At 37.7% G+C, this 26,219-nt stretch overlaps 1 protein-coding gene across 1 annotated transcript; it reads left to right on the forward strand.

Annotated features, from left to right (window-relative positions):
• The first annotated feature begins 699 nt into the window (after positions 1 to 699).
• Positions 700 to 21,702, forward strand: ATP6V0D2 (ATPase H+ transporting V0 subunit d2). Its single transcript, XM_062641547.1, has 8 exons — positions 700 to 966; positions 9,338 to 9,509; positions 11,147 to 11,325; positions 13,999 to 14,078; positions 15,887 to 15,964; positions 19,195 to 19,371; positions 20,741 to 20,818; positions 21,341 to 21,702. Exons 1-8 carry the CDS (start codon positions 837 to 839, stop codon positions 21,500 to 21,502), a joined length of 1,056 nt encoding a protein of 351 aa, XP_062497531.1. The 5' UTR covers positions 700 to 836; the 3' UTR covers positions 21,503 to 21,702.
• Positions 21,703 to 26,219: the final 4,517 nt, after the last annotated feature.

Raw genomic sequence — 26,219 nt, forward strand, 5'->3', positions numbered from 1 at the left:
TTTAAACTGAATCAAAATCAGGAAGTCTAAAAAGGGTCTAAATTTGCATTACTGAAAACAATCTTTGTTTTGTAAGAGGAAAAATATTACGTTTTTTCCCACATCTTAGTGGGAAATACTAGAGTATTTTATTGGAACTTGAACAAACCCCAGTTTTAAGGTCAGTTCTGGATATTCACTTTAAAGGCTAACAAAAGTCAAACCCTTCAAGAATCTTTTATCTATGGGCATGATCTAATATTCATTGTGATTATTATTAGCATCTTAGAATTCTGATACATACTTATTGATAGTGATCAGCAGAAGAAAACTTCCAACAATCAAAAACATTAAAAAAAAAGGTGTACAGAGACAACAAAAAAAATCATGAGTTCCTTGAATAGCCTATGTTCTACCACAGCCCACCATTGTAGAGCAGAAACTTTTTTTCAGCAGGTATTCACAGATAACTTCCTGTTTGCAATGCATTTTTAAAAATGCAAACGTGCTATCAGGCTTTGCAATATGCTTTCTTATTATTCTGTCAGTACAGAGCATTCTTGTAAGCAGTGGTTAAATCTTATACTTCCTTTTTGGCTTCTCTTTCAACAATAGTAGGTTCATTTTCTAACTCTGGCAGGAGGGAGGTGGTTTTGCTGGGTGGCTGTTGTGTAAGCATCAAGTATACGGGAATTACACTAGGAGCAATAAACAGGAAGAAACCAGTTGGTAAAACACAATCATAGGCTGGCAGAAAATCAGTGACTATTTGTCACTCCTTCCAAAGAGGAGGAAAACGGTGGCAGATACTCTGTACCATCAAGTACCCAGAAGAGAAATTAAATCTCCTTTTCTCCATGCCGGGATACTCAGAGTTTTACTTCAATGTGGACCATGGCTACTTGGAGGGTCTAGTCCGAGGATTCAAAGCTGGGATCTTGACAAGTGCAGACTATGTCAACTTAGCACAGTGTGAGACGCTAGAAGGTAAGTCTGCTGGTTTGTTTTATTTGGGAAGAAATATGGTTGCTTAGGCCTTAGAAAAAGGGAAGGTAAAAGCCTGAATTATTGAGAGCTTATCTGAAAAAAACAGAGATGACCCTGATGTCCTCTGAAGAGCTGTTCTCATATTTAATAGCTTTCCAGATAAATTACCCTAGGATTGCACAGACTGTGATTTGAAAGCAATCCAGATGATGAGGTTTTCCAGTTTACTGATAAGGTTTGGAAATCTCTTCCATAGAGTTCCTATGGAGATTAGTAACCTTCTCACAGATTTTAACTACTCTACAAAACTGTTCAAGCATAGAAGTTTCATATCATTTAGCTGGATAAAATAGTTCCCCAAAATCTTACTAAAAGCTTACCATTTGGCTACGAGTTTCTCTAGAAAAGGTATAATTTTAGTACTTTATTAGTTCACAAGTTTTAGGGCAGTGGGGGACAGTCTACTTCCCAGGAAAAGAAAACCTGGTAACAAAGATAAAACTGAACGATTCTCAAGCTTTGAGAAAAAAGAAAAAAAAAAAAAGCTTATTTCAAGGTGACTTTGCCACCATAATAAAGAGAACACACACTAGTTTCCAAAACAGCCTTCTGTGGCCAAGACTGGTCACAGCCTGATGAGGACAGACTTGTACAAAGAATCATATGACAAACCTTTAGTCACTTGGCAGGAAAAAAAATGCGACAGAAAAAAAAAATAAAATCACTTTTCTACAGGAACATAAAGTTTTTTTCCCTGACTCTAAAATTAAAGCTATAATTGCACACTGAAATAATTTCTTTACCATGAAGTTTATCAGATTAATTTGAAAAAGGAACAAGGAGAAATAATAAGTTCACTCTGGTTTAAGCACGGGTTGCTTTGTGTATGCAGCAATGGATTTTAGGAAATGTGGAGCTCAGAACCTGATGATTCCCATATACAACAAAATTTTGAGGCTGCCTAAACTATTAATGTATCACAACATAAGCCTGGGGAGGTTGTTTGCCATTCATCTGGCAGACTAAAACAACTACATTTAAATAGATTCATGTAGGTATTTAGCTGTCAGCAGGGTAAAGTTCCTCTCATAGTTAAGAGATTGTCAATACAGTCAATGAGATCTAGACTTTTCAACCGACCAAGTGCCTGTACCTACTTCAGCTGAAGAGCTGTGTCAGCTCTCTATTTCATACAATGGCAGTTTAGACACATAAACACATGTAGGCACTTACTTCAAGAACTGAAATTTATTGCTTATGTCAGCTAGACAAAGTCAACAGATTCTGTAGCCTATTTGTACCAGAAGTTTTGATCCATGAAATGTAAAGACTTTTGATATTGTATTTGATTGTTCAAGTCAGAAAGTCCTGCTCCACAAATTCACAGGCTTCAGAAGAAGCTAATAGAGTTTCAAACATCTCTAAAAGATGTGAAGGACAGAATGATGGAAGTATTAAACCTTGCTCTTACTCCGCTTGTTTGTGCAGAGGAGCTCAATAAATTATGTCATCAAAATCTCCATGAAGAAAAAAACCCTGATAAAATCCTTGTTACTTCTGAGTAAGATGAAAATGTACAGGTTTAAATACCTTCTAAACACAACAAGAAAAAAGGAAATTTTCCCTCATCCTTCCCAGAAGACTGCTTGCTCAGGCTAAGTTAAGAATAGTTGAGAAAAACAACCTAAATTTCATGTCATGCTGTGAGGAAGTTATTTAGAACCAGGAAAAGTAGTTTTGAAACATTTCTGAGATATATAAACCTTCAACATTATTAAGAGCTGCAACAGATGGACAGTTCAAGATAGAGAGATAAAATACTTTTGTAAGTAAGATTTATGGTAGAAAGAATAATAACTTTTTAATATTTGAACCTTCTGCTTTCTAATGTTTGTTCAATTTTAGAATGTAAATTATTTCAGCAACAGAAGCAGCAGCCTTCATCAATCCACCTACACGCACACCTCTACTACCCACAACCACTTTCCTTTTTCTCTATTCAGCTACATACCTTTCTCCATTGTAACACTTCCTCTTTTACACAGCTACCAGATTATCACCAGTTATCTACCAAATGTATTATCTATAATGAAAATATAAGAAGTACTGGATTTCTACACAAGACTAAAGACACCTACCTCTCTAAACATGCAGGATGGTGTAACATTGAATTTGTACCATGAGCATACAGTTCACCAAAAGCACAGACCCTTACCTTTAAAGTAAAAAATCATAGAATCATAGAATAGTTAGGGTTGGAAAGGACCTTAAGATCATCTAGTTCCAAACCCCCTGCCATGGGCAGGGACACATCACACTAAACCATATCACCCAAGGCTCTGTTCAACCTGGCCTTGAACACAACCAGGCATGGAGCATTCACAGCTTCCTTGAGCAACCAATTGCAGTGCCTCACCACCCCAACAGTAAAGATTATTCAACCTAAACCTCCCCTGTTTAAGCTTTAACCGGTTACCCCTTGTCCTATCACTACAGTCCCTAATGAATGTCCATCCCCAGCATCCCTATAGGCCCCCTTCAGATACTGGAAGGCTGCTATGAGGTCTCCACGCAGCCTTCTCTTCTCCAGGCTGAACAGCTCCAAATTCCTCAGCCTGTCTTCATACGAGAGGTGCTCCAGTCCCCTGAACATCCTCGTGGCCCTTCTCTGGACTTGTTCCAACAGTTCCATGTCCTTTTTATGTTGAGGACACCAGAACTGCACACAATACTCCAGGTGAGGTCTCACAAGAACAGAGTAGAGGGGCAGGATCACCTCCTTAGACCTGCTGGTCACACTCCTTTTGATGCAGCCCAGGATACCGTTGGCTTTCTGGGCTGCAAGCGCACACTACCTGCTCATGTTCATTTTCTCGTCGAGCAGCATCCCCAAGTCTTTCTCCACAGGGCTGCTCTGAATCTCTTCTCTGCCCAACCTGTAGCTGTGCTTGGGATTGCTCCGACCCAGGTGTAGGACCTTGCACTTGGCACAGTTCAACTTCATAAGATTGGCATCAGCCCACCTCACAAGTGTGTCAAGGTCCCTCTGGATGGCATTCCTTCCCTCCAGGGTATGAACCGAACCACACAGCTTGGTGTCATCAGCAAACTTGCTGAGGGCGCACTCAATCCCACTGTCCATGTCGCTGAGAAAGATGTTGAACAAGACGGGTCCGAACACCGATCCCTGAGGGACACCACTCGTTACTGGTCTGCAGCCGGACATTGAGCCATTGACGACAACCTTTTGTATGTGGCCAGCCAGCGGTCCATCTATCAAATTGATGTCTCTCCAATTTAGAGACAAGGATGTCATGCGGGACAGTGTCGAACGCTTTGCACAAGTCCAGGTAGATGACATCAACTGCTCTACCCCTGTCCCTCAGTTCTGTAGCCCCATCATAGAAGGCCACCAAATTGGTCAGGCAGGATTTCCTCTTAGTGAAGCCATGCTGGCTGTCACCAACCACCTTGTTGTTTTTCATGCACCTTAGCATGCCTTCCAGGAGAATCTGCTCCAAGATTTTGCCAGGCACAGAGGTGAGACTGACTGGTCTGTAGTTCCCTGAAGCTTTATGCATAGAATTGAAAGATTCAGCATGTGGATTTGTGCTGCAGTACTATTGTGCTTATCTAATAGTACCTTCAGTTCCTGTCATGTACATTAAAAGGTAATAAATTTACCCCATTCTGCATTCTGTTACATAACACCACACCACAAAACTTTGCCTAAGTTAAAAATATTATAAATACGCTGAAACAAACAAGCAGAAACAAAACCAAAACCACTGCAAGTAACCCATAAATAGAATCAAAAAGACCTTTTAATTTAAAAGTGGTTTTGATATCTCTAGAGGGGAAACCATAATGTCAGTACAGAAGAACCACAAGAAATCTGTAGGTTAGTGCTTTACATATGCTTGATCATCACAAAGTGTAACAGTGAGACAGAAAGAAAAAAGGAGGCTGTGAATTGACTTAGGATACCACCATGTCCTCTCAATTCAGGGCCACACAGAGAGAAGTCTTCAGGTTAATTTAGACATCCTTGTGGGCTTGTTTGAATTATTATAATTTCCATGGAAGTACCCTGCTGCAATGCTGGCTTGAAACCTCTGCAACATGGCATGCTACTAGCTTGACCCTATTCCCTCTGAGGAATGGGATCCCCAGAGGAACCCTAATGACAGTCTTTGGAGTAGGATATGGGGGTGTTAAATTCTTTTCTTGCTTCCTTGTGTGATGGAAAGACTACTGCTCTCTAGAAGGGAAACTTGGTCACAGAAGGACAAGCAGCCCAGCTCTGCTTCCACCAATACTGCTGAAATAAGTTCACTCAACTCACCAGAGCCAGGAGAGACCAGCACATAGTGGCTGAAATAACTGTAACTGAAAACATGGTAGTGGGCTATCAAAGTGAGGAGTCAGACAAGACACCATGTGCTTGGTGCCAAGAGACCAGGTTCACTCTCTGTTTAAGTTCTTTCTATACTCCTTCTTTCTGATCAGCATCATGTTAAATTAGTCTGACTTTGTGCATTAATTCACTTTAGGCAAACTGGTACTTGTGTTTGGTCACTGTTCAATTGTGAGTAAAATCATGTGATTTAACTAAATAATGTGACATTATTTTAAAGTCATACGTTTCCTACATATGATTTTCCTGCATAGAATTGTAGGATGAAATACATGATGCAGATGGATGACAATAATACTGACAGCTGAAATAAAGCAATTTTCTTTCCTAGTGATCTTGTGGACATGCTGAAAAGCCCAGAGTCTTGTGTAGGTCTCCAAGAGCCCCTGAGCAAAGGAGCAGCTAGCATCACTAAAAACTTTTGGTGGACAGGAATATCTGAAGCCCATGTAACACTCACCCACCTACTTCTGCCAGGTCATCAGGTCACATTACTATTACAGGTGTCTGAGTGTGTTAAATCCTCAGGTCTTATTATAAATACCAACAGCAAAAGGGCAGACTATAATTTAAGACCAGCAGAGCAGACTGAACTGCACTGAGCTCTGTCATGGTGGGAACTGATTATAGAATCATAGAATCATAGAACAGTTAGGGTTGGAAAGGACCTTAAGATCATCAAGTTCCAACCCCCCTGCCGTGGGCAGGGACACCTTACGCTAAATCGTATCACCCAGGGCCTCGTCCAACCTGGTCGATTACAACATTCCTGACTGATATTATATGGTATTGGAGCTTGTGGACAACTATTTTCTTTTGTTGTTTTGGCCAAGGCCAGGAGATAAGGTTTAATTTTGTTTCTTTTATACAGTATGCATGCTGGTGTTTATTAAATCAGTTAGAAGAAATACTTTTATAAAGCAGGCTGTGGAACTGACAGGGTCCTAAATGGAATGATCCCAGCACAGTATTTCCTCCTTAGCTTTTGAGAGCCAGCTAAAGCTAATTAGTATTACAGCCAATATTTTTCATGCTTTACATTAGGGCATGGTTTCTGAAGCCACTCAGTCAACCAAAGAACTAATGAAGGTAACAGTCTTGTCAAACTACTCTCAGTCAGCAGCTTCGGCTTCTGTTCATCCCATGATAATGTTAAACACACTTTGGAATGGTCAATGCTTGGGATTGATATTTGGGTTTTGCAGTCTGCTCTAGGTACCTGAAAACCTCTGTGTTTGAAATGCATTTACAGAATATGACTCAAGGTAGACATCAGTGGCTAGTCTGAAAGGGAATCGAGGAAAGCTGGAATTCAGCTCTCTACATGTACATGCACTGATGCAGTATTATTTGATCCCACCATAAACCAAGTATTTTTAATTTCTTTGCAATAAAAAGAGATAGTAAAAATAGTCAGTTTTCACAGTAAGCACAGCTGTGATATAAAATATTAGTGATTTTTAAAAAAGATGGTCTTACAAATTTAGGCTCATTTTGGGGCATAATTCTGCATTTTTATTTATCTCTTAATCTTGCTTACCTTCTTTTCTTTTCTTTTCTTTTCTTTTCTTTTCTTTTCTTTTCTTTTCTTTTCTTTTCTTTTCTTTTCTTTTCTTTTTTCTTCTTTTCTCTTTTCTTTTTTCCTTTTCTTGTCTTTCTTACCTAAATTGTGTACTTCTTTTTTTTTTTTTTAAGAACATAATTTGTCTATTGCAGGAAGTTCTACAGAATTGCTAACAAATCCTGAGTGCTAGCTGAGTAAGGCTATCACATCCAAGAATCTGTTGATGATTTGATATGGATTTGATGGATGGACTATTTCATAGATAAGGTATTGGCTGGATGGTCACCAGTGGGTAGTAGACAATGACTGAGAGACAGGATGCCTTCCAGAGGGACCTGGACAAGCTCAAGAAGTGGTTCCTGTGAACCTCATGAGGTTCAATAAGGCCAAGTGCAAGGTCCTGCTCCTGGGTTAGGGCAATCCCCAGTATCAACACAAGCTGGGGGATGAAGGGATTGAGAGTAGCCCTGAGGAGAAGGACTTCGGGGTACTGGTGGATGAAAAGCTGGACGTAAGCTGACAGTGTGCACTTGCAGCCCAGAAAGCCAACCATATCCTGGGCTGTGCCAAAAGGACCATGGCCAGTGGGTAAAGGGAAGTGATTCCCCTGCTCTGATGAGATCCCACCTAGAGTACTCTGTCCATCTCTGGAGTCCTCAGTATAGGAAAAATACGAACTTGTTGGAGTGGGTCCAGAGGAAGACCACGAAAATGATCAGGGGTATGGAACACTTCTCCTATGAGATGGCTTGAGAGAGTTGGGGTTGTTCAGCCTGGAGAAGAGAAGGCTCCAGAAAGGCCTTATTGTGGCATTTCAATACTTAAAGAGGACTGATAAGAAAGATGTCTTATAAGAAAGTCTGCCCAATAGGAGAGGGGGTAATGGTTTTAAATTAAAAGAGGGGAGATTCAGGCTAGATAGAAAGATTACGTTTTTTATGATGTCAAACACTGGAACAGGCTGCCTAGAGAGGTTGGAAACATTCAAGGTTATGTTGGACAGGGCTTTGAGCAATTTGATCTAGTTGAAGAGGTCCCTGCTCATTGCAAAGGTGGGTGGAACAGATGACCTTAAAGGACCCTTCCAATCTAAACCACTAGATGATTCTGTAACTAGTAAAGTGAGTTCAAGGGGCAACCAACCTGCATAGAAAACTCTGAGGGCTCTCTTATCTCAGTAAGGTAGAGTAAGGCAGAAGTTTGAATTTGCAGTGTACCAGTTCTTTTGCTTTGTGTCTCACTGTCGGCAACCTTACTGCATGCTAAGAAAGAATACACATGGGGAAATAGGAAAGAGTAGCTACGATACTGATAACTGCACACCTTGCTAACTGCATATTAACTTCCCTTATTTCAGCCAGTGGAAGTGTTGCTGTCTTTTCCCCTAAATATCCAGGTTTTACCTAGAAATCTAAACATTATGAATGCCTAAACCATATAACATTATCTCAATCTACAATTTACAGTAGTTTTAAGATAGCATTTGAACATAATTATGCAATATAGCAGGGGCTTTTCTAAAAATAAATGTTACACTGCTTTGAACCCTAAGAACCAATTCAAATTCTTACTTTTGCTTCATGGTTGAAAATGGCTAGAGGAGGAATTGTGTCAAATGAATTCTTTGAAATTATGAAAGTGTCTTTCAACTTTGTTGCCCAAGCAACATATTTTCCTCAGTTACCAGGGTCAGAAGCTCAGACAGAATATGACACGATAACGCAAATTTCTGGAATAACTTCATAGGATCTGGTAGTTGCAGCCATAAATCAAACAAAGCCAAAGTAGAAATGCTAAGAGAGTGTAACTCTGCCACTTTAAGTGCTTCAGTGCAGAAGCCATTTGGAGCCCAGTATCTGAGCCAGGCAAGATGTGTTCTCTCTTCTTCTTCAGGCAGCCTGATAATATAAGCTGGTAATATTAACTGAGATTTAAATGTTTCATATGAAAAATCAAGACCTTAACAATTCCTATTCGTACATTAACAGTGCACAGGCATGCAGGAGACAAAACAACTGATATATTATAATGGTGCAAATCAGTGAAAGCAAAACACTGAACAAATCTGACTGGGAAAGGGCTAGGGACAGAAGTAACTAACACTGTACCTGTTGTGGTTGGAAATGAAAGCTGCTGGTGAACCTTCAGACAAAGGTGCAAGTTATTTGTGCTTTCCTGTGGCATGCAGTAACTCTTACTGGTAGAAGGCAGTACAAAAATGCATTAATTATGCATTAACTCTATATTGAATGTATGCCCAAATCTTTTTGATAAACAGTCGCTTAATCTGAGAGTATAATGTTAGAAATTAACATTTAAAATGTTTATTTTGTTTGTAGGCAATAATAATGACAGTTTATTCTCATGGTCTTCCCTGAATCTAATTCCAGATCTGAAGTTACATCTGCAGACTACAGACTATGGCAACTTCTTGGCTAACGAAACTGGCCCTCTCACTATTTCCACGATCGATGAAAAACTGAAAGCAAAGCTACTTGCAGAATTTCATTACTTCAGAAACCATGCTTTTGAACCACTTGCCACATTTTTGAATTTTATTACGTAAGTAATATTACCACTTAGCTCACCACACAAAGACCACACAGTTACCCATTAAAACAGTGTAAATGTATTGTACTGGAATTTCCATCAAGTCTCAGAAATAGCAAAATTACTCTGATACTGCAATATTTACATACTTTATTTGGTAATATAAGCTCTGAAAAGATACACAGACTGTTGTTATTGCAAGTACTTATTTTAAAGAACACAAGCAGATTTTTTCTGTATTCAGTGGCAGGAGGAGTGGTAGAGATTGAGAAAAATGGTTTTAATTTTCAAACATTATTTAAGTCAGAGACCTTGCAAAACTTAAGTTTGTAGGGGTGACTCCTGCAAGATGAAGTTTCACGATATACAGGGCAGTGGTTTAATTCCCAGGCATGACAAGTTAAGACTTTTTAAAAGGGGAAAGATGACACATCATACACCTACCATACTTTTCATACCATCTGAACATTAAAAACAGTTGTGTCTTGCAAGATACTAAGATCCAAGAACCTTTTTTAAAGTACAAGTACCACTTGATGCCAGATTAATAGACAGTTCTGGTCTCAATACAGTCATAAACAAATAAAACTTGTAAATGAATGGTTTAACCAACTTTAGGAAAACGGATTTAACAGTACCAGCATGTATTAGAGAAATATCAGCAGGATATTTTACCTCAATGATGCTCACTCCCCTTATCTTAATATATTATAACAAGAACAGTAGACTGGTCAGTTTACTTTCAAGGAGATTTTGTATCATAACAGTAAAATAAAGTACCATTATTCTTTTTCTTTTTTCTTTTTTTTGTGTCAAGTGTAGCTGAGCACTTTTAGGCTCATATATCAAGAAGATCTTAGAGACTGTCCTCAGAGAGCTGTGACCAGTAGGCATACAATGTTTACAATTTGCTTCAGGGAAATGAAAGTGAAAATAGGAAAATTATGGCAGCTCTTTTCTCACACTGACTGACACGCATGTGTACATGTATAGGCACAAACTCTGCACACTGCTGTTTTTTGAATAATGGAGACACTAGTTTAAGATATTTAACACAATTATTAAATCACTGATCTGCACTTCACCAGATCCTTAAGCACCCTCACAGGTTTTGTGTGAGATCATATTAATTCCTATGTCTCTAGCTGCATTCAGAATCAACAACACAAGCTGAAGACTGGCATCCTTGTTCTTAGCATCCAAGGGAATAGCTTTCCCATTTCCAAGTCACTGACAAATTTGTCATTGTCCTCTCCAACAGTAAAACTAGTAAGAAGCTGATAGAAAACTTAGCAATAAAGAAGAAATCTGTGAGAACCCGTTCTTAGTTTCCTCATGGGAGGATGTTTATTGCCGAGTGAGAAGAAAGCCCCAAGATTGGTCGCCCTGCATGAACTCAACAGTTTTAGTGCTGAGATTCCCCTGCGCTTCTCTGTTCAGATGGTCTATAGGAAACAACAAAATCCCAAACTTGAGAAACTGCTAGCTCAGGTGATTTGCATTTGATATATAGTGAACGTACAAACCTGCAAGTACTGTGCTTGTTTCTGACCGGTATTTTTGCTACTTTTCAAAACTCTTGGTTTTGTATTTTTTCAAAGGGAAATTCATTTTAAAGACATATCTTTTCCTTTTTCTTTCAAATACAGATACAGCTATATGATTGACAACATAATCCTTTTAATAACTGGCACATTACATCAGCGGCCCATAGCTGAACTGGTTCCCAAGTGCCATCCACTGGGGAGCTTTGAGCAAATGGAAGCAGTCAGCATTGCCTCAAACCCCACTGAGCTGTTCAATGCAATTTTGGTTGACACACCGTTAGGTAAGAGCACTAAATTATTTGCTATTTGCTTCTTGAAACTACTCATCCTATATTCTTAATGACATCTCAGATGAAGTAACGTTTTCCACTGGATATGCTGTGTTTCAGTAACACAGAACACAAAGTGTGGATCAAGCAGTTCTAAAGTGGCATTCAAGACATTTTCTAGTAACATTTATTAATAGGTATCAACCTTGGGTAGCAGACACAAAGAAGTGCAATAAATACCTTTTATAGCCAAAGCAGCCACTGATTTAGAGCATCTAGATTTTTATTTCAACACCTGCATTTATAACTCAAAAACAGTGGACAGTTACCAATAAATATTAGATGTTGTGGTAGAACCTAGATTCCCTCTTAGGATTTGGGCATGATTCAAACACAAAGAAAATCACTACTTTGAAGAACTAAATCTAAAAGCAAAACAGCGTCAAGGTTGGGAATGTTCACTCTGAAACTGGGATGAAACTCTGCTCAGTGTGGTGCAGCACCCAACACGATCCAAAATTAACAAGCTGTGGGGCAGTGCTGGGAAAGGTACCAAGAATAAGATGGAAGTGGACAGATTTAACATGTATGAAACCACTGCATGCCCTCACCTTGAGTACTATTGGGTTCTGCTTTCTCAGGAAGGCATGGTAGGTTGGCCCCACAATGTGGGGACAAAATGGGGAAAAGAGCTTGTAGGTTGAGATCTCCTACAAAATATTACTGCAGGCAAAACAGACTCAACTTGGGCAAAATTAACCTGATTTATTGTTGATTAATATATGTAGAATTAATTACTGATCCAGGCATTATGAAACAAACAGAAAAGAAACATTTACATACTTAGGGAAAACATCCTTCCTCCTTCCTTTGCCGCTCCTTCTCCAGGCTCCTCTCCTCTGCCACCTTGTTATCATTGCAGGTTACACTCCATCCCTTTGGAGATCAATGAGCGGCACAAGGAGAAGGGGGAGTTTACAGTCAGTATACGACAGTTTCTCTCTGCCTCTCCTTCCTCCTTACCTTCTGTTCCAGCATGGGCTCTCCTTGGCTGCAGTTTCTGTCAGGAGTACCTGCTCCAGCACAGGTCCTCCACAGGCAGCAGGGCCATGGATCAACTCCTCCTCCTCCTTCTTCTCCTCCTCCTCTTCCTTCTCCTTCCTTCTCTTCTTCCTCTTCTTCTTTTCTTCTTCCTCCTCTTCTTCCTGCTCTTCTTCCTCTTCTTCTTCCTCTTCTTTGACCCTGGTGTTCCCTCTGCTGTTTCTCTTTTTTTTTTTTAACACCTCCTTTTTACATCCTGCATTTTTTTCCTTATGTAAGTCCTTAAGAGGCACCTCCCACTAGGTTGAGGGCTCAGCTGTGCCCTGTGGTAGGTCCCCTGGAACTGTCTGGAATTGGTTATATCCAGCACAGGACAGATCCAGCTTCCTCACAGAGGCTGCCCTGCAGCCCCTGCTGCTAGGACCTGGGCACCAACACCCCATACAGTGAAATCAGAGGAGGTACACAGCTGGGCAGCTAAATGAATAAGGGGATAGCACTGCTGTGTGTAGACACACTAAAAAAGGCTGGGATCAGTTTGGTGAAGACAAGGCTGGAAAGAGATATGAACAGTGTTTACAAAGTTCCGAGGGCCACAGTGAACTATGAACTGTTGCTTACCAAATCCTTTAGAAGACAAAATCCCAGCAGAAAACTGGTTTTACAAAACACTTTTTACCCAGCTGAAAGTAAATTTCCAGATTTTTTATTTATTTTTTTTTTCTCTAAACAAATTTGCAAAATCAGAGAGCAGTATCAGATCTTTAAAAAGACAGGATGAATTCAAGGGCAATTTATCTACAAAGATACAGTAAAGTGCACTGTCAAACCTACATCCTCTAATGTTGTTCATCCAAAACCTGGATGCTGGAACAGTAGGAAGGGGGAAGACCACAAATCACAGCCAGGCTCAGGTGCTCTAAATACCATTTTCAATTGCCACTGTTTGAGACAACACCCTGCCATGCAGCACTGATCTGTCCCACTGGCACAACTTAGAAGCAGTAAGGGATTGTCATGCTTTTGTTGGTTATGAATACAGTATTTTTATGCAGTCCAACTGCACAAATGAACTTCATCATCTATCTCCCTGTTCAAAAGCTTTCTGTCTAGCTAGTTCTGCAGAGGAGCTGGAAGCACAGAGGGTCAAGGTCAAGGCTTCTGCCTCTTACTGGTTACAACCTGTTTCCTTTCCTCTACTACAGACATGCTCAAAGAGGAAAAGGGAAAATGGGAAAGAGGATTCTCCTTAAAAATTGCAGAATGGCTGCATGATTTAAGATAAAAATTACCTTTCATGTTCCTCACTAGAAAATCTCCCGATGCCCAGACCATACACTTCAGAGAAGATTAGGGCTTTCATTAGCATTTTCCATCTGATTTGCTCTGGAGATGTGGGCTCTGGCTGTAGTGTTGATTGATTCCCCTCACAGCAGATTCTCATTAAAAAAAAAGGGGGGGGGGGGGGTAGGGAATAGGAGGATAAGGGGAAAAGCAAGAGGATTCCTCTTCCTCTCTGCTATATCAGTCTTACACAACAGAAACCTCAGATCCTTACTTGCACACTGGTGAATGACAATAGACAAGAGATGCATATTATCAGCATGTAGATTTATACTCCAATATAATAAACTCTGCTTTCAGCTGCTTTCTTTCAAGACTGCTTGTCTGAAAATGACCTGGATGAAATGAACATTGAAATAATGCGCAACAAACTGTACAAGGCAAGTTCTTGCAACATAACAATAATATTTGGGGCTTTTCAAAGTGTCTCAGAAGAGGAGATGAGTATCATTAATCTTGTTTTATGGATGGGGAAACAGAAGCATAGTGAGATAAAGCAAGCTGTCTAAGGTCACCTGACTGATGGCAAGTCCAAGAATCAAATCCAGCTCTTGTCATTCCTATGCCACTGTTTGGAGTGTTTTCAAATTTTAGGTCTGCATCCAAATTCTAATTTAATACCTCATTAAAGAAAATGCTGTAGATGTCAGGCTAATATCCAGATCCATTTGTTTGCGAATAACTCGGTTATCCACCAAATGCCAGAGAACTGTTAGCGCCTAAGTGAACCTAGACAGGCTTTTGGCTAACATTGATTTTTATTTGTAAAAGGCAGATGTGATTTGAAAAGGTCTGATAGTTTTGAGTCTATTTTTTTTTACCTAAGGGTTTTGTATAATTTTCTTCCTTTTTAAATTATCTTTGGCACTGCTACAGAACACTGCTGTAAAGCTATGCATCTAACATGTACCATGCATTTTCAATGTACTTTACAAATATTAGCACACAGGTCAATACTCGTAGGATGGTCTCTTTCATTCTGCTGCTGGCTCATCCCAGCACATTCTCTCCAAATTATTTTATCTTGCTTTCACAATGGATACCCCAGACTGCAGGAAGTATTCTTACAGTGATCTGATTGCATTAGGAGAAAACAAATTCTTCTGTTTGTCTTACAAATGATATTTATAAATTCCCAAGCCAGTATTTGATTCTTAAATATTCTGCTTTCTCTCATTCAAAACAACGTCAGTTTTGCCCAAGTATTTGAATTCTTTCATTGTACTACTAAAATAGACACTCTTTTTCCATTTGATAACATACAGATTTGGTTCTTATATCCTGTGTGGATGATTTACACTTAATATTTTTTTTTTCTTCTCACTCTTCTAAGTATCAGGGGGATCATTCTTCAAACACTTCTAAATTATTAATATAGCTTTTCTCCTCTGCTTCATCTGTCAGTGTGATCAGTTATGTTTCAGCTCTACTATCAGATAGCCCTCTACTGAACCTAATGCATAATCCCATGCAGCAGATTCCCCTTGAGATGTCCCTATTTAAAATTCACTTAATTGCGCAGTTAGTGACAGCTTCTTTTAACAAGATTGTGTGAAGTTGTAGCAAATGCATTTTGGTAACATAAATGTTTGCTGAAATAGTATTTTGGGGGGATGGGGGGGGTGTACTGCATCTTTGAGATATTTAAGATCCTTCCTGACAGGTATTTTGAAATGGGTATGACGGCCAGAACCCTTAATAGACCAGAGGGCTCTGCAGACCAGTATTACAGAAGCTTTCTTTGTTGTTTCGTCCTAATCCAGGGTTTAGGGTAGAGCAGTAGGGATTAGTTTGTGCATCCTCGTAGTGCTGGCCCAACGGCTGTGGCTTATTCCCAAATCCCCTCCTCCACAGTATAAATGCAGGGTTTCCTTCAGCCATCTGCCTATTATGCAGTGGAAGCTCAATGGAGCTTGAGTGCTCCTTCTTTAGAGAGCAAAGAAAACATATTTGTCCTTCAACAATTTTTGAAAAAATCTGAACCCATACTGTAGTAACAAGACATCTGCATTTCAATATTTGAACTTTAAATCCAGCAAGTTAATTAAGCACATACTTGAATTTAAATTCATAAGTAGAATTATCAAATTTAATAGAAATATATAAAAATTAGGTTCACGATTATGTGCTGTGCTGGTCCAGGTCTTAAGTAGAATCTAAAATATTTCTCTTCTTCTTTCATGTATAGTCTTATCTTGAGACATTTTATAAATTTTGTGAAAAACAAGGTGGTTCAACAGCAGAAATAATGAGACCTATTCTTGAGGTAAGAAAAATTCAGTCCTTGTACATGAAAGTACTCCACAGTGCTTTGATTATGAGGTTACTTTGTTTTTCCTGTTCCGTTTCCATTTGCAATGTTGTTGGTCAAATGTTTGATTCTCCTCTGAATAAAAACTGTTTTTATAAGATGTAATGGAGATTTTATTCTAGGATGACTTTTATTTCTTGACTAGAGGTGCAGCTATTCCATTACCAGAGGGGAGTTGGCCTCAGTTAATATTTTTCTGTAACAGAGAGCAGAACAGAATAAATTTTTCACTAAACTCAAACTGTTGCCCATTAGCATTTCTCTGTGTTATGCAGAAAAAAATAAAAAAACACACACACACAAAATAATTATTATTATTACACCTCCTAGCTCAAAATTGAATTTGAGGGAGCTAAGGTCTGGCATTATTGTATATTTACTAATCAATAATCTTTCAGTGTCATGGCACTATTATGTTTGTTTACTCTCCTATTAACAGTTGAAGTTGTAGTTGAATGACCTTTGAAACTACTGTCGTACAGAAAAGTCCAACATTCCACGTTTTACTTTTGTCTCTACTCGGGATAGTTTTTTTTCTTCTATGACATACAAAATTCCTAACATCCTCCTACCCAAATCATACCTTCAGCGCAGTGAATGATACAGTTGTATTTGTTACTGTAATGAACGATGCAGAATTTCTGAAAAGTTCCTAAAATTGACTTCTCAGCATTCATCTCTTTATTTCTAACCACACCACCCCCCCCCCCCCCCCATGTGGGGTTTATCACATGTGGTTAGAGAGCCAGATCACACATTTGCCCCCAGGAGTCTTTTTTTTTTTTTTGATAAGCAAAACTGAAGAAAATTCCCTGCACTCTGATGACATCATACTAAAAGTTTGCATCATAAAGGAGAGATCATACTCCTGGGAGCTCTCTCCTGAAGGAAGAATGAGCCTAAATTATATCTTACGAAACCAAGGGATTGCAATTTCATTTTGTATTTAACAAGGTCATAATGTTTCAGTTTATATTCTAACAAAAATATTCTTAATCAAGTTAAACTGACCAGAAGTTAAGAATTTTGAATATTCTTTATTGAAAAAATTAAAATCAAGAGATTGGCTGTGGAGCTAAAGACTTGCTTCCACAGTTGATCCAAGATTTTTCAGAAAGTTCATTTTTAGCTAGAAATTCATGATGAGAGTAGATGACTTACCAACTTTAGTTTAAAAATGTTGTAAAACACTTTGGCCTATGATAAGCTTCTTTAAAATCCTTACCTAACATCAATCAGCCAGGAGGATAAACTTTTTGAAAATTATTTCTTTTTCTATAACATTTTAATAGTGTGAAGACTCAGATGCAGCAGGTTGCTAATGGTTGTATTCACAAAAAGCCAAAGTTTAATTATTCAAAAGAATGCTTGCTATTTATTTTGTAATCTTATATGTAAGACTACCAACCTGACCCTGTAAGGATGAGGCTCCCAAATGCCTTGACCACTAGTCATGATGCCAACCTTCCACACTGAAAATACTGATGATCTCTCTTGTACCATGGAAGAGTGGGGAACATGCACCGGGTTGCATGTTTAACCCTGAATGTGCAAGAAACTGCAGAACCCCATGCTAATTCTCAAGTAGCTGACATGCTATTTCAGTTTCCCATATGGAAACTAGAGCATTTAGGAAATGGTCATCCTATGACTCCACCTCTACCTCCAGCAATCAAATATCCCAAGTCACAAAGTAATTGCCTCATGGCCTTACTCACTATGAAGAACTTCATATGCCAATAATTTGATGAACTGATACATCTGTATGGATGGGACTGATCCTGCAAATTTTCTGAAACTGGGAGTCACCAGAAGTACGCCCAAAACCTGCCAGCATTAGTTGCAATTGCATTTAAGAATGCTTTTTTTCCAACAAACTACAGATCTAACAGCTAAATTCTACATGGCTTTAACAAGCTGAAAAAGCCAAAGCATTTGTCTTTCCAAACAATTTCACTGGGGTTGATATGCCTGTTCATATTAATATGGTAAGTGAAATTTCACCCTGTTATTCATTAGCTAGAAATCCTTTCAAGCACGCTTATTTTCTTCTCATTATTTCTCTATTGTTTACTCATTTTCCTTACTCTGAAGTCAGTGCCAGAGGGCAGCTGGGTCCCTGTTACAGTGTGTTCCAGTACACAGGAGTAGGATCTATGAATATGCGCTTAACTGCTGAAGTTGTAGAACTGTGTTGCAACTGCAGTCATCTTATGCAACAGAAAAGAGCACCTTTCTGCTTAAAACAGATCAGAATTTTACAGCATGAGAAATTTTGCAAGCTGCATAAAATGTGGATACACTATATGTGCTTCCTTTGAAGATCCTTCTGCATAATCTCTACAATTAGCAAGGACTCTGCTGTTCTTACAACATGAAAGTAGGTAATAAAGAAATAAAACTGTAATCAATTTTGATTTCAAAAGAATAGCTTTAAATCAGACTGAATTGAGTGAGATTATTTTTATTTACCATTATATTTTTAATTCATGACAAATGAAATTTTGCCTTGTATAAAAGAACAACCTGAGATCTAGACATCAGAATGACTTTCAGTCTACTGCTGCAGGGAAAATACAGACACTAAAGGCATCTAAAGCTGGGAGAAGAAATACAGCCTCTGATTCTATGGATTAAAAATTAGCTTGTATTTGAACCACTTGAAAGCTTTAACTTGGCAAGTCAACAGCACCCTCCACAGTATTAAACTATCATTTTAAATATGTGCATTCAGAAACTTTTTTTTTTTCTCCAGAATTTCCTTTCAGCCTTTACTCTCAACAGCACTTTTAGTTAACCCAGAATAGTACTACTGATTCTTGGTACTTTCCTGTATTATTTGTAAGAGCTTTATTTCATAACTTCAGAAGAGTGTGTGAGGAGATTTTCTGTTGTCAGCATCTGGGTAACTAAACTGGGAAATAAGGAAGTAGCAGAGATTATATTTTCAGTGAACAGGATAAAAGCTGTACTTGCAAAACACTGTTCAGTTTTCTAGTTAAAATTTAACACTTATTTGCAAATAAGGATTTACAATTTTTAATATAAGGTATGTTTCCAATGCTCTGAAGTACACTTTTTTTTTAAGTTTCCATAGTTTAGCTTACTGATTCCCCCTATATCCCACCTTAATTTAGAGTGAGATCTGTAATAACACCTCTTTGTTCTTTGTTTTGCATATTAAGTTTGAGGCAGACAGACGTGCCTTTATCATCACCATTAATTCATTTGGCACTGAGCTGAGTAAAGATGACCGAGAGAAGCTGTATCCAACCTGTGGAAAACTGCATCCAGAAGGCTTACACCTGCTGGCCAATGCAGATGACTACGAACAAGTGAAGTGTGTTGCAGATTACTATGCAGTATGTAATCTAATTTCTTAGAACAAAAAGCAAAATACAAACACTTAACATCTTTTGACGTCTGCAAAGTTTCAGAGATTTCACATAACTCAAAAGCATATTTGAGAGAGGAAAAAAAACAATGAAGATAACAAAGATCCCATAAAGACATATATGGAATCAAAGGCCATTGATACAAAGACATAAGATAGATACACTATCACCTTAGTGTGATACAAACTTCTTCTTACAGTGATGTTTAAATAAGACCAAACCACATTCTAATAAACAAAATGTTTCCTACTTCATTAACCTTCCCCAAATTGAGTTTTACTTCACAGCTCCTACTTTCAAGATTTTGAAGCAAATGCATAAGTCATTTTAAAGTGAGCTGACCAAACAATTCATGTCATAGATCAGTGCAAACCTGATATATTGCTAGGGTACTGTAAAAAAATGCCTTTCTGAAAAGTTTTCTCTAAATCAGTGATTGAAGTAGATGAAGTTGTTAATATTGATGCAACTAGTGCTGTTATTGAAGATTAATCAATATGCAACACTGAATTAACTGTGATGTTCTGACTACCTATATTATTTAAGCTACCTCCATGTAAGTACACAAAACAAAATTATATCTGGTCTACTCCTTTTCCCACAGAAGAAACAAAGCTAGAGGTGCACATCTGTTCCTGTGTATAAGCAGAATGTTAGAAGCATGTCACCATGTCAAAGTGGTAACAGAGAAAGTTATTAATGTGATGGTGGGATACATACATGAATTTGGGAACCATTGTAGGAGACCTATACTGTATTGCAACTTTACAGGAAAAACTAAACAAATGCACAGAAAAGCAAGTTACACAGAAATATAACACGTAAGAAATGAAAGTCAATTTTATCTGTGCAGAATATTCCAGGATGATGTATCAGACTAATGGATTTAGATACACTATTAACACATAAAAGCAAATCCAGCTGGCTACTGGAAATAAAATGAGCAGCCATGTGAGGATCAGAGTTCAGGTTTTTGGCTCCATTTACAGCTCTGACTCTGACAGATAGTATTTGTACAAGAAGTTCAGTGCTCTCTGTCCAAGAGAGTGAAAGGTCATGTGTCATTCTACAATAAGTCTCTTTTAGTGCCTTCAGTAAATTACTTTAAGTTATAGGAAATGACGGTAAGAAATATAAGAACAAACATGATCTTTCTTTCTTTTGCTGACTATGTGCTTTTAACTTTTGATTTATGTAGAACTGTAATCTGTGCATGAGTTCTTCTATACAGGAAGATTACATAATGTAGATTAATTGATAAAGTAATGTAAGGTATCTGTGCTGTACAGAATGCAAAAGCACCTCATTTCCACTGGGTGGTTGTTTATGCTTTTAGGAATACAAGGCTGTGTTTGAAAGTGTAGGGAGTGGCACTGGAGACAAGACACTGGAAGATGCATTTTTTGAACATGAGGTAAGAGCTTCTAACCTTCAAACACCAAAATGAAAGTTACCTAGATTAACATTTAAAACAAGAATGAGGACCCAGGCTTTTGATTCTATTATACCACATCATTCACCTTTATATTCAAGAACTCAGTATTTCTATGGCTGTTAACAATTGGCTGAATCATAATAGAAGGATTTACCTTTTTAAATAAAATAAATCCCAGGACTTTCTTATGAAGACTAGTTATAGAACTGTCAACCCAGATGGCCTATCCAAAAGCCACCTTGTATAAAATGCTGAACAAAATTTCTTTTGAAGAGTCTACTGAAACAGGTATTTCACCACTGTCTGTTACTTAACCGTAATGTTGCTGTAGTTTATTACCAAAATTAATCCACAGATGACATTTCAGTTATATTTATATTCAAGACACTCCTAAATCTAATCATGGTTACAAAGCTACATAGAAATCCTGATCATAAAAGATACCATAGAAAAATCACATTTGCTTTCTTTATCATAACACTTGTTTCAACTTTTCCACAGGTAAAGCTGAATGTGCTTGCATTCAACAACCAGTTTCATTTTGGAGTATTTTATGCCTACGTAAAGTTAAAGGAACAAGAATGTAGGAATATTGTGTGGATTGCTGAATGTATTTCTCAGAGGCACAGAACCAAAATTAACAACTACATTCCAATCTTCTAAATTTTAGAATTGATAATCCTACAATGCTTGAGAACATGCATTATTTCACAGAGAAGAAAAATCTTATTTCAGAAGTTAACTGTCATCAGATGTTTTAAATTATATTAATGATCCTCCTTCATAGTTTTTGCCAGTAGATTTTTTTCCCACTGTCCCCATTTTAATTTAACTGATCAATAAAAGCTTCCTGTAAGGTCTTACATATATATTGTTTCTATTTTGTGGAAGTAAGCTTTACATCAATGATGTCTGAAAAGCTTTTAAATGGCTTAATTTTGAATTAACTGTTTTCTCAAAGGGCCAGCTAAACCACTACTTCTATCATACACTTAGGGCCTTCACTGCATACAAGACGGTACAATAAACTTAAAACACAAATAGGAGAGAAACTTTAGAGTTACCCTCAGATTTCCCCATAGGTATCTCTCAAGAAAGAGCTTCCTGAACCTTTCTAACTGTGACACTCTCTTCAGCTCAATGTAAATAAGTAACTTCATTTTCATGAAAATGTTTTCACTTATTTCTTGATGGTCACATGAGGAGCACCATTAGTCTCAAACAATCGGTGTCTGATCTACTCCACTGCAATACAAATATCTCCTTCTAGAACACCAAAGGCACTGTCTTCATGTATGCACTGGTAAACATTATGAAACATGAATGAAAATACCAGCCAAGTCTGTATCAGTTTTACATCAGACACAAGCAACTCCACGTCTGAGCTATTTGAGGACGTGGCTAAGACTGGTAACTAAAAATACCGCAAACAGTTGAAGCCAGATTGTAGCAGGACAAGATTAATTCTGCAGAAGAAAAAGGGAGGATTTTGAAAGCTGTATCAACATTCTGCCTTCCTGTTCCACCCAAAAAATCTGTCCTTTTATCTTTGAAATGGGCCATACCTTTATTTTCTGCATGACTCTCTAGTTTCAGGCTGAACAGCAAATCTCAATCTTCAGCTGACTCTGCTTCCAGTAATATGATACAGAAATAAAATCAATTTCCTGCTGAGTAGACAGAATAATAAAACATATCTGATGTCAACACAGAATTATGGAAAACATTCATGCATCATGGTTTTAAGAACTGAGATAAAATGTATATAATATACACATGTGTACATGCATTCATATATAAAAAATAGAAGAAGTTACAACTTTTATAGCTAAACCCACACTTCTTAAATTGTAAATATAGCCAAAGGGTTATATCCCATACTGATTTAAACGAGAATTGAGAAGATTTTTAATATTTTGCTTTCTGGTGAATCACAGACAATCTTACATTATTACTTAAAAAAAATACTTTTCATAGAGTTTCTTTTAATTTACCAGGAATTTAGAAAAATTGACTTGAAAGAAATGAGCCCATATGAAAACAATACAAATCGTATTTTTACACTGAGGCTTGTTTGTTTAATAGATCTTGTACTTCAGAAGTAAAAAAAAACCCTAACAAGCTGAAATGTAAGAGCTGTGGACTGCAATTTAATTTTGTCATGTGCAGTTGTTTCTTTGCACTGCTTTTATTATCTTGCATTTCTTAATTTGTATTTCCCAGTCTACTCTGTGACCAACACTTTCCAGTTCACACTTACATCACAAACTACTTCACAAATTGCAATGAGGTAATATGGCTATATTGTCTCAAATTTGCATCTTTATGTAATTTTTAGTAACTTCATTAAAAAAAAATGTTGTGAGCAGGAAGATAACAGAGTTAACTGGTCTGGGACACAGAAACTGAATTCATAGAATTCAGCAGAGCGCATGACTACTTCTTCTGTGCTGATAAATCAAGCCTCCCTACTTGCACAAAACAAACTGGCTGGCTTTCCGCCAAGAATTTTCTGAAGTGATTTGAAGGGGAAAGAATCTGCTCTCCACCCTAAACCGTTCTGTGCCAGGGAAGATATGCAGCTGCTATGGCTACAGTCTGTGGATACTGTTAGCTCAGAAAGAAATGAGTAGGAACAGCAGCGTACATGACTGTGCTGTCAGCAGAACTGGTCTTTAGACTGTGAAAAGGATAGCATCAGTGTTGATTGATGCTTTTTTGAAAACAAATTTCTTCTATTTTCTAAGTAAGGAATAGGATGTACTAGGCATCAGTTATATTCAATTTAAGAATAAGCAAGAGAAGCAAGAGACAAAGGAAGTAGGACTTCAAAGTTGTAAGTCCTCAGACAACTTTTTCTAGAAATACTAGAATTTATATTAGTCTTCATGCTGGTGTGTATATATAGGTATAGAAATACAGTAAAAAAAAAAATCTCTAACAATATCTTACAGTGGAAGCCCAGATCACAGATTCTCTACTACGAGCATCATTAACTTCTTAATGTTGAATTGTAGGATAAGGGAACATGAGGCAATGAGCTACTTTTCTTGTTCCTCCTCATACCTCTCAAACAGCAGGAACTTGTGTTCACACTCTTAAATATCTAAGGCTATCCAGACAAATTCGTTCAGTGTGATTATGCTAACTATGCCCCTTTGCCTGTGTCTTCAGGGAGAGATGAATGAGTTTCTGGTGAACTCTGAGACATGCCAGCAGGCTTGACTTGCTTGCCATCTGCGCACAAACAGCTGAGCAGCACTGATGAACCGAGCTGCAGTTTAAGCACTTCCCATGTCCAGTCCCTCCTTCCTGCACAAATAACCATTTGTGTCTGTGTTAGGAACTGAAGATTTACAGGTTGAATCACATCAGAATTTGGCTTTAAGACTAGCTCTGGATTCACAGTCAGTTGACAAAAGTAGATTCTCTCATCCTGGTTCTATCAATTCCAGTATGACCTTCAGGTAACATGAAAAACAATCCAATACCATACTTTGCTTATTCTGCACATTTATGGATATTAAAGTTAATATAACTTAATTTTCTTTCATACATGACTATATGATGCTTTGTGGTTTTACTATGCCTAAGCTACAGAACAAAAAGCTATTCAACAGTTTTCTTTAAGACCAAATCAGCAGATCCAAAGTATGTGAATGGAGTGATAGCTGGTCATCATTTGGATTTGCATCAGAACTATAAAGCTGTTAGCATGAAGATTACTGTAACAGTTTAAACAAGAGATAAGACAAGGTCCAATGATGTGCTAGACAACTGTATTGCCCTATCAAAGAGAGTGGAGAAATGATGTAATATAAATCACATTAAAAAAGAAGTGAGGAAAGGCAGTAATATCTACCAGGCACTTAGGACAGTTCACGTGACACAAAAACTTATCTCAGACACAGAAAATCACTCAGTATATTGGGATACGACCCAGATGACAAAGAGAAAATAAGAAATGAGATCAAAGAAATTGCAAGAAAAACCTCTCAAAGTACCCAGGTAAAATTTTTTATCACAGACAGTGAGAAACATGTGACTATTTGGAATCCATACTTACTGGGCCTTCCAATTAAAAATAAATAAATAAATAAAAATTCCAACGCACGTAAGTCAGGTTGCAGTGTTAATGCAAACATTCCACATATGGAACAGTCACTGGCAATCCCATCCCGACTGTGCAAGCCAGAAAAATTAACACCCTATTTTCTATTAGGTTGGAGCTTCTCCAGGAGTGAAAAGAAGAAAATCTAATTGCACTAAAAGTCTGCAACACATAACTCCAGTAAATATAAGTCACAAGCCTACTCACAGGTGCCATTTTTATAGCATAATTTATCTGTTAAAATGAAACTTTAAAGTTCTAAGTCTTTTGGAAAATATAGGCCTGAAGAAATAATCATAAAAATTATGAAAAAATACAGTCTCGGAAGGAAGTGACTGTCACAGAATTTCTGTTTAAATTTTTGTTTTACTTTGTCCTTGCAATTATTGTCTGTTGTCAAATGACATACTCAGGGGGGTGGCTCTTGCCCTCAGCATGATGGAATCTCTTGTCACCAGCATTTTGAAAAGCTTGCTGAAAACTTTGCTATCTTGATGCTGACATGTAGCAGTGCAGTTTAAGAGGAAAATAGCATACAAAACAGTACAAGCTATTCATTATCATGAAAATACTAACAAGCTGAAACCAACTCATATATTTTTGAAATGAAAGAAAATGGTCAATTTCCACATAAAGGACCTTATAACTGTGTTGATGTGCCCCTTTTCAGACTCAGTCCAAGTTGCTACATGTTCATCTCTGTCAGCTTCAGACAGACAATGAAATCCTCACTGAGTTCTCTTGCACAGACATAATGCAATGTATTTAAGCATTACTTAAAAATCTATGGAAGTTCATTATGTGTTCTAACCTGCTCCTTACAAGGAGCAGGTACAAGCTGCAAGGTCCTTGATTAGGAAACGGCCATATTTTCTTTTTTTTCCAATCTAGAAAATCTAAATATTCTTATTCGAATTATACTGAAAATATATATACTGATTTTCTTTTGTGCCATATTGTTCTCTTAAACTTCTGTTTTATTATATGCACATGCATGGGTACACACACATACATGTGTATTGACTACAAAATTTTATACTGAGTCACACATCAGCTAGAAATTGAGAGCCAACATTGGGTACATCAGTCTAGAACAAATAAAAGAATGTCTCTTCACAACATTTTCCAGTGAAAATGTAAACAACATTTAAAAAATGTAAACAACAAAAATGTAAACAACATTTTTTCCAGTGAGAATGTAAACAACAATTAAAACACTTGAAAGATTTATAATAAAATCGACGTAGGACGAATAAAGCAAACTGTTTT

This window comes from Pezoporus occidentalis, unplaced genomic scaffold (assembly GCF_034315485.1).
Source record: "Pezoporus occidentalis ecotype Australia unplaced genomic scaffold, CSIRO_AGI_Poc_V1 ctg69, whole genome shotgun sequence".
Lineage (NCBI taxonomy): Eukaryota > Metazoa > Chordata > Aves > Psittaciformes > Psittacidae > Pezoporus > Pezoporus occidentalis.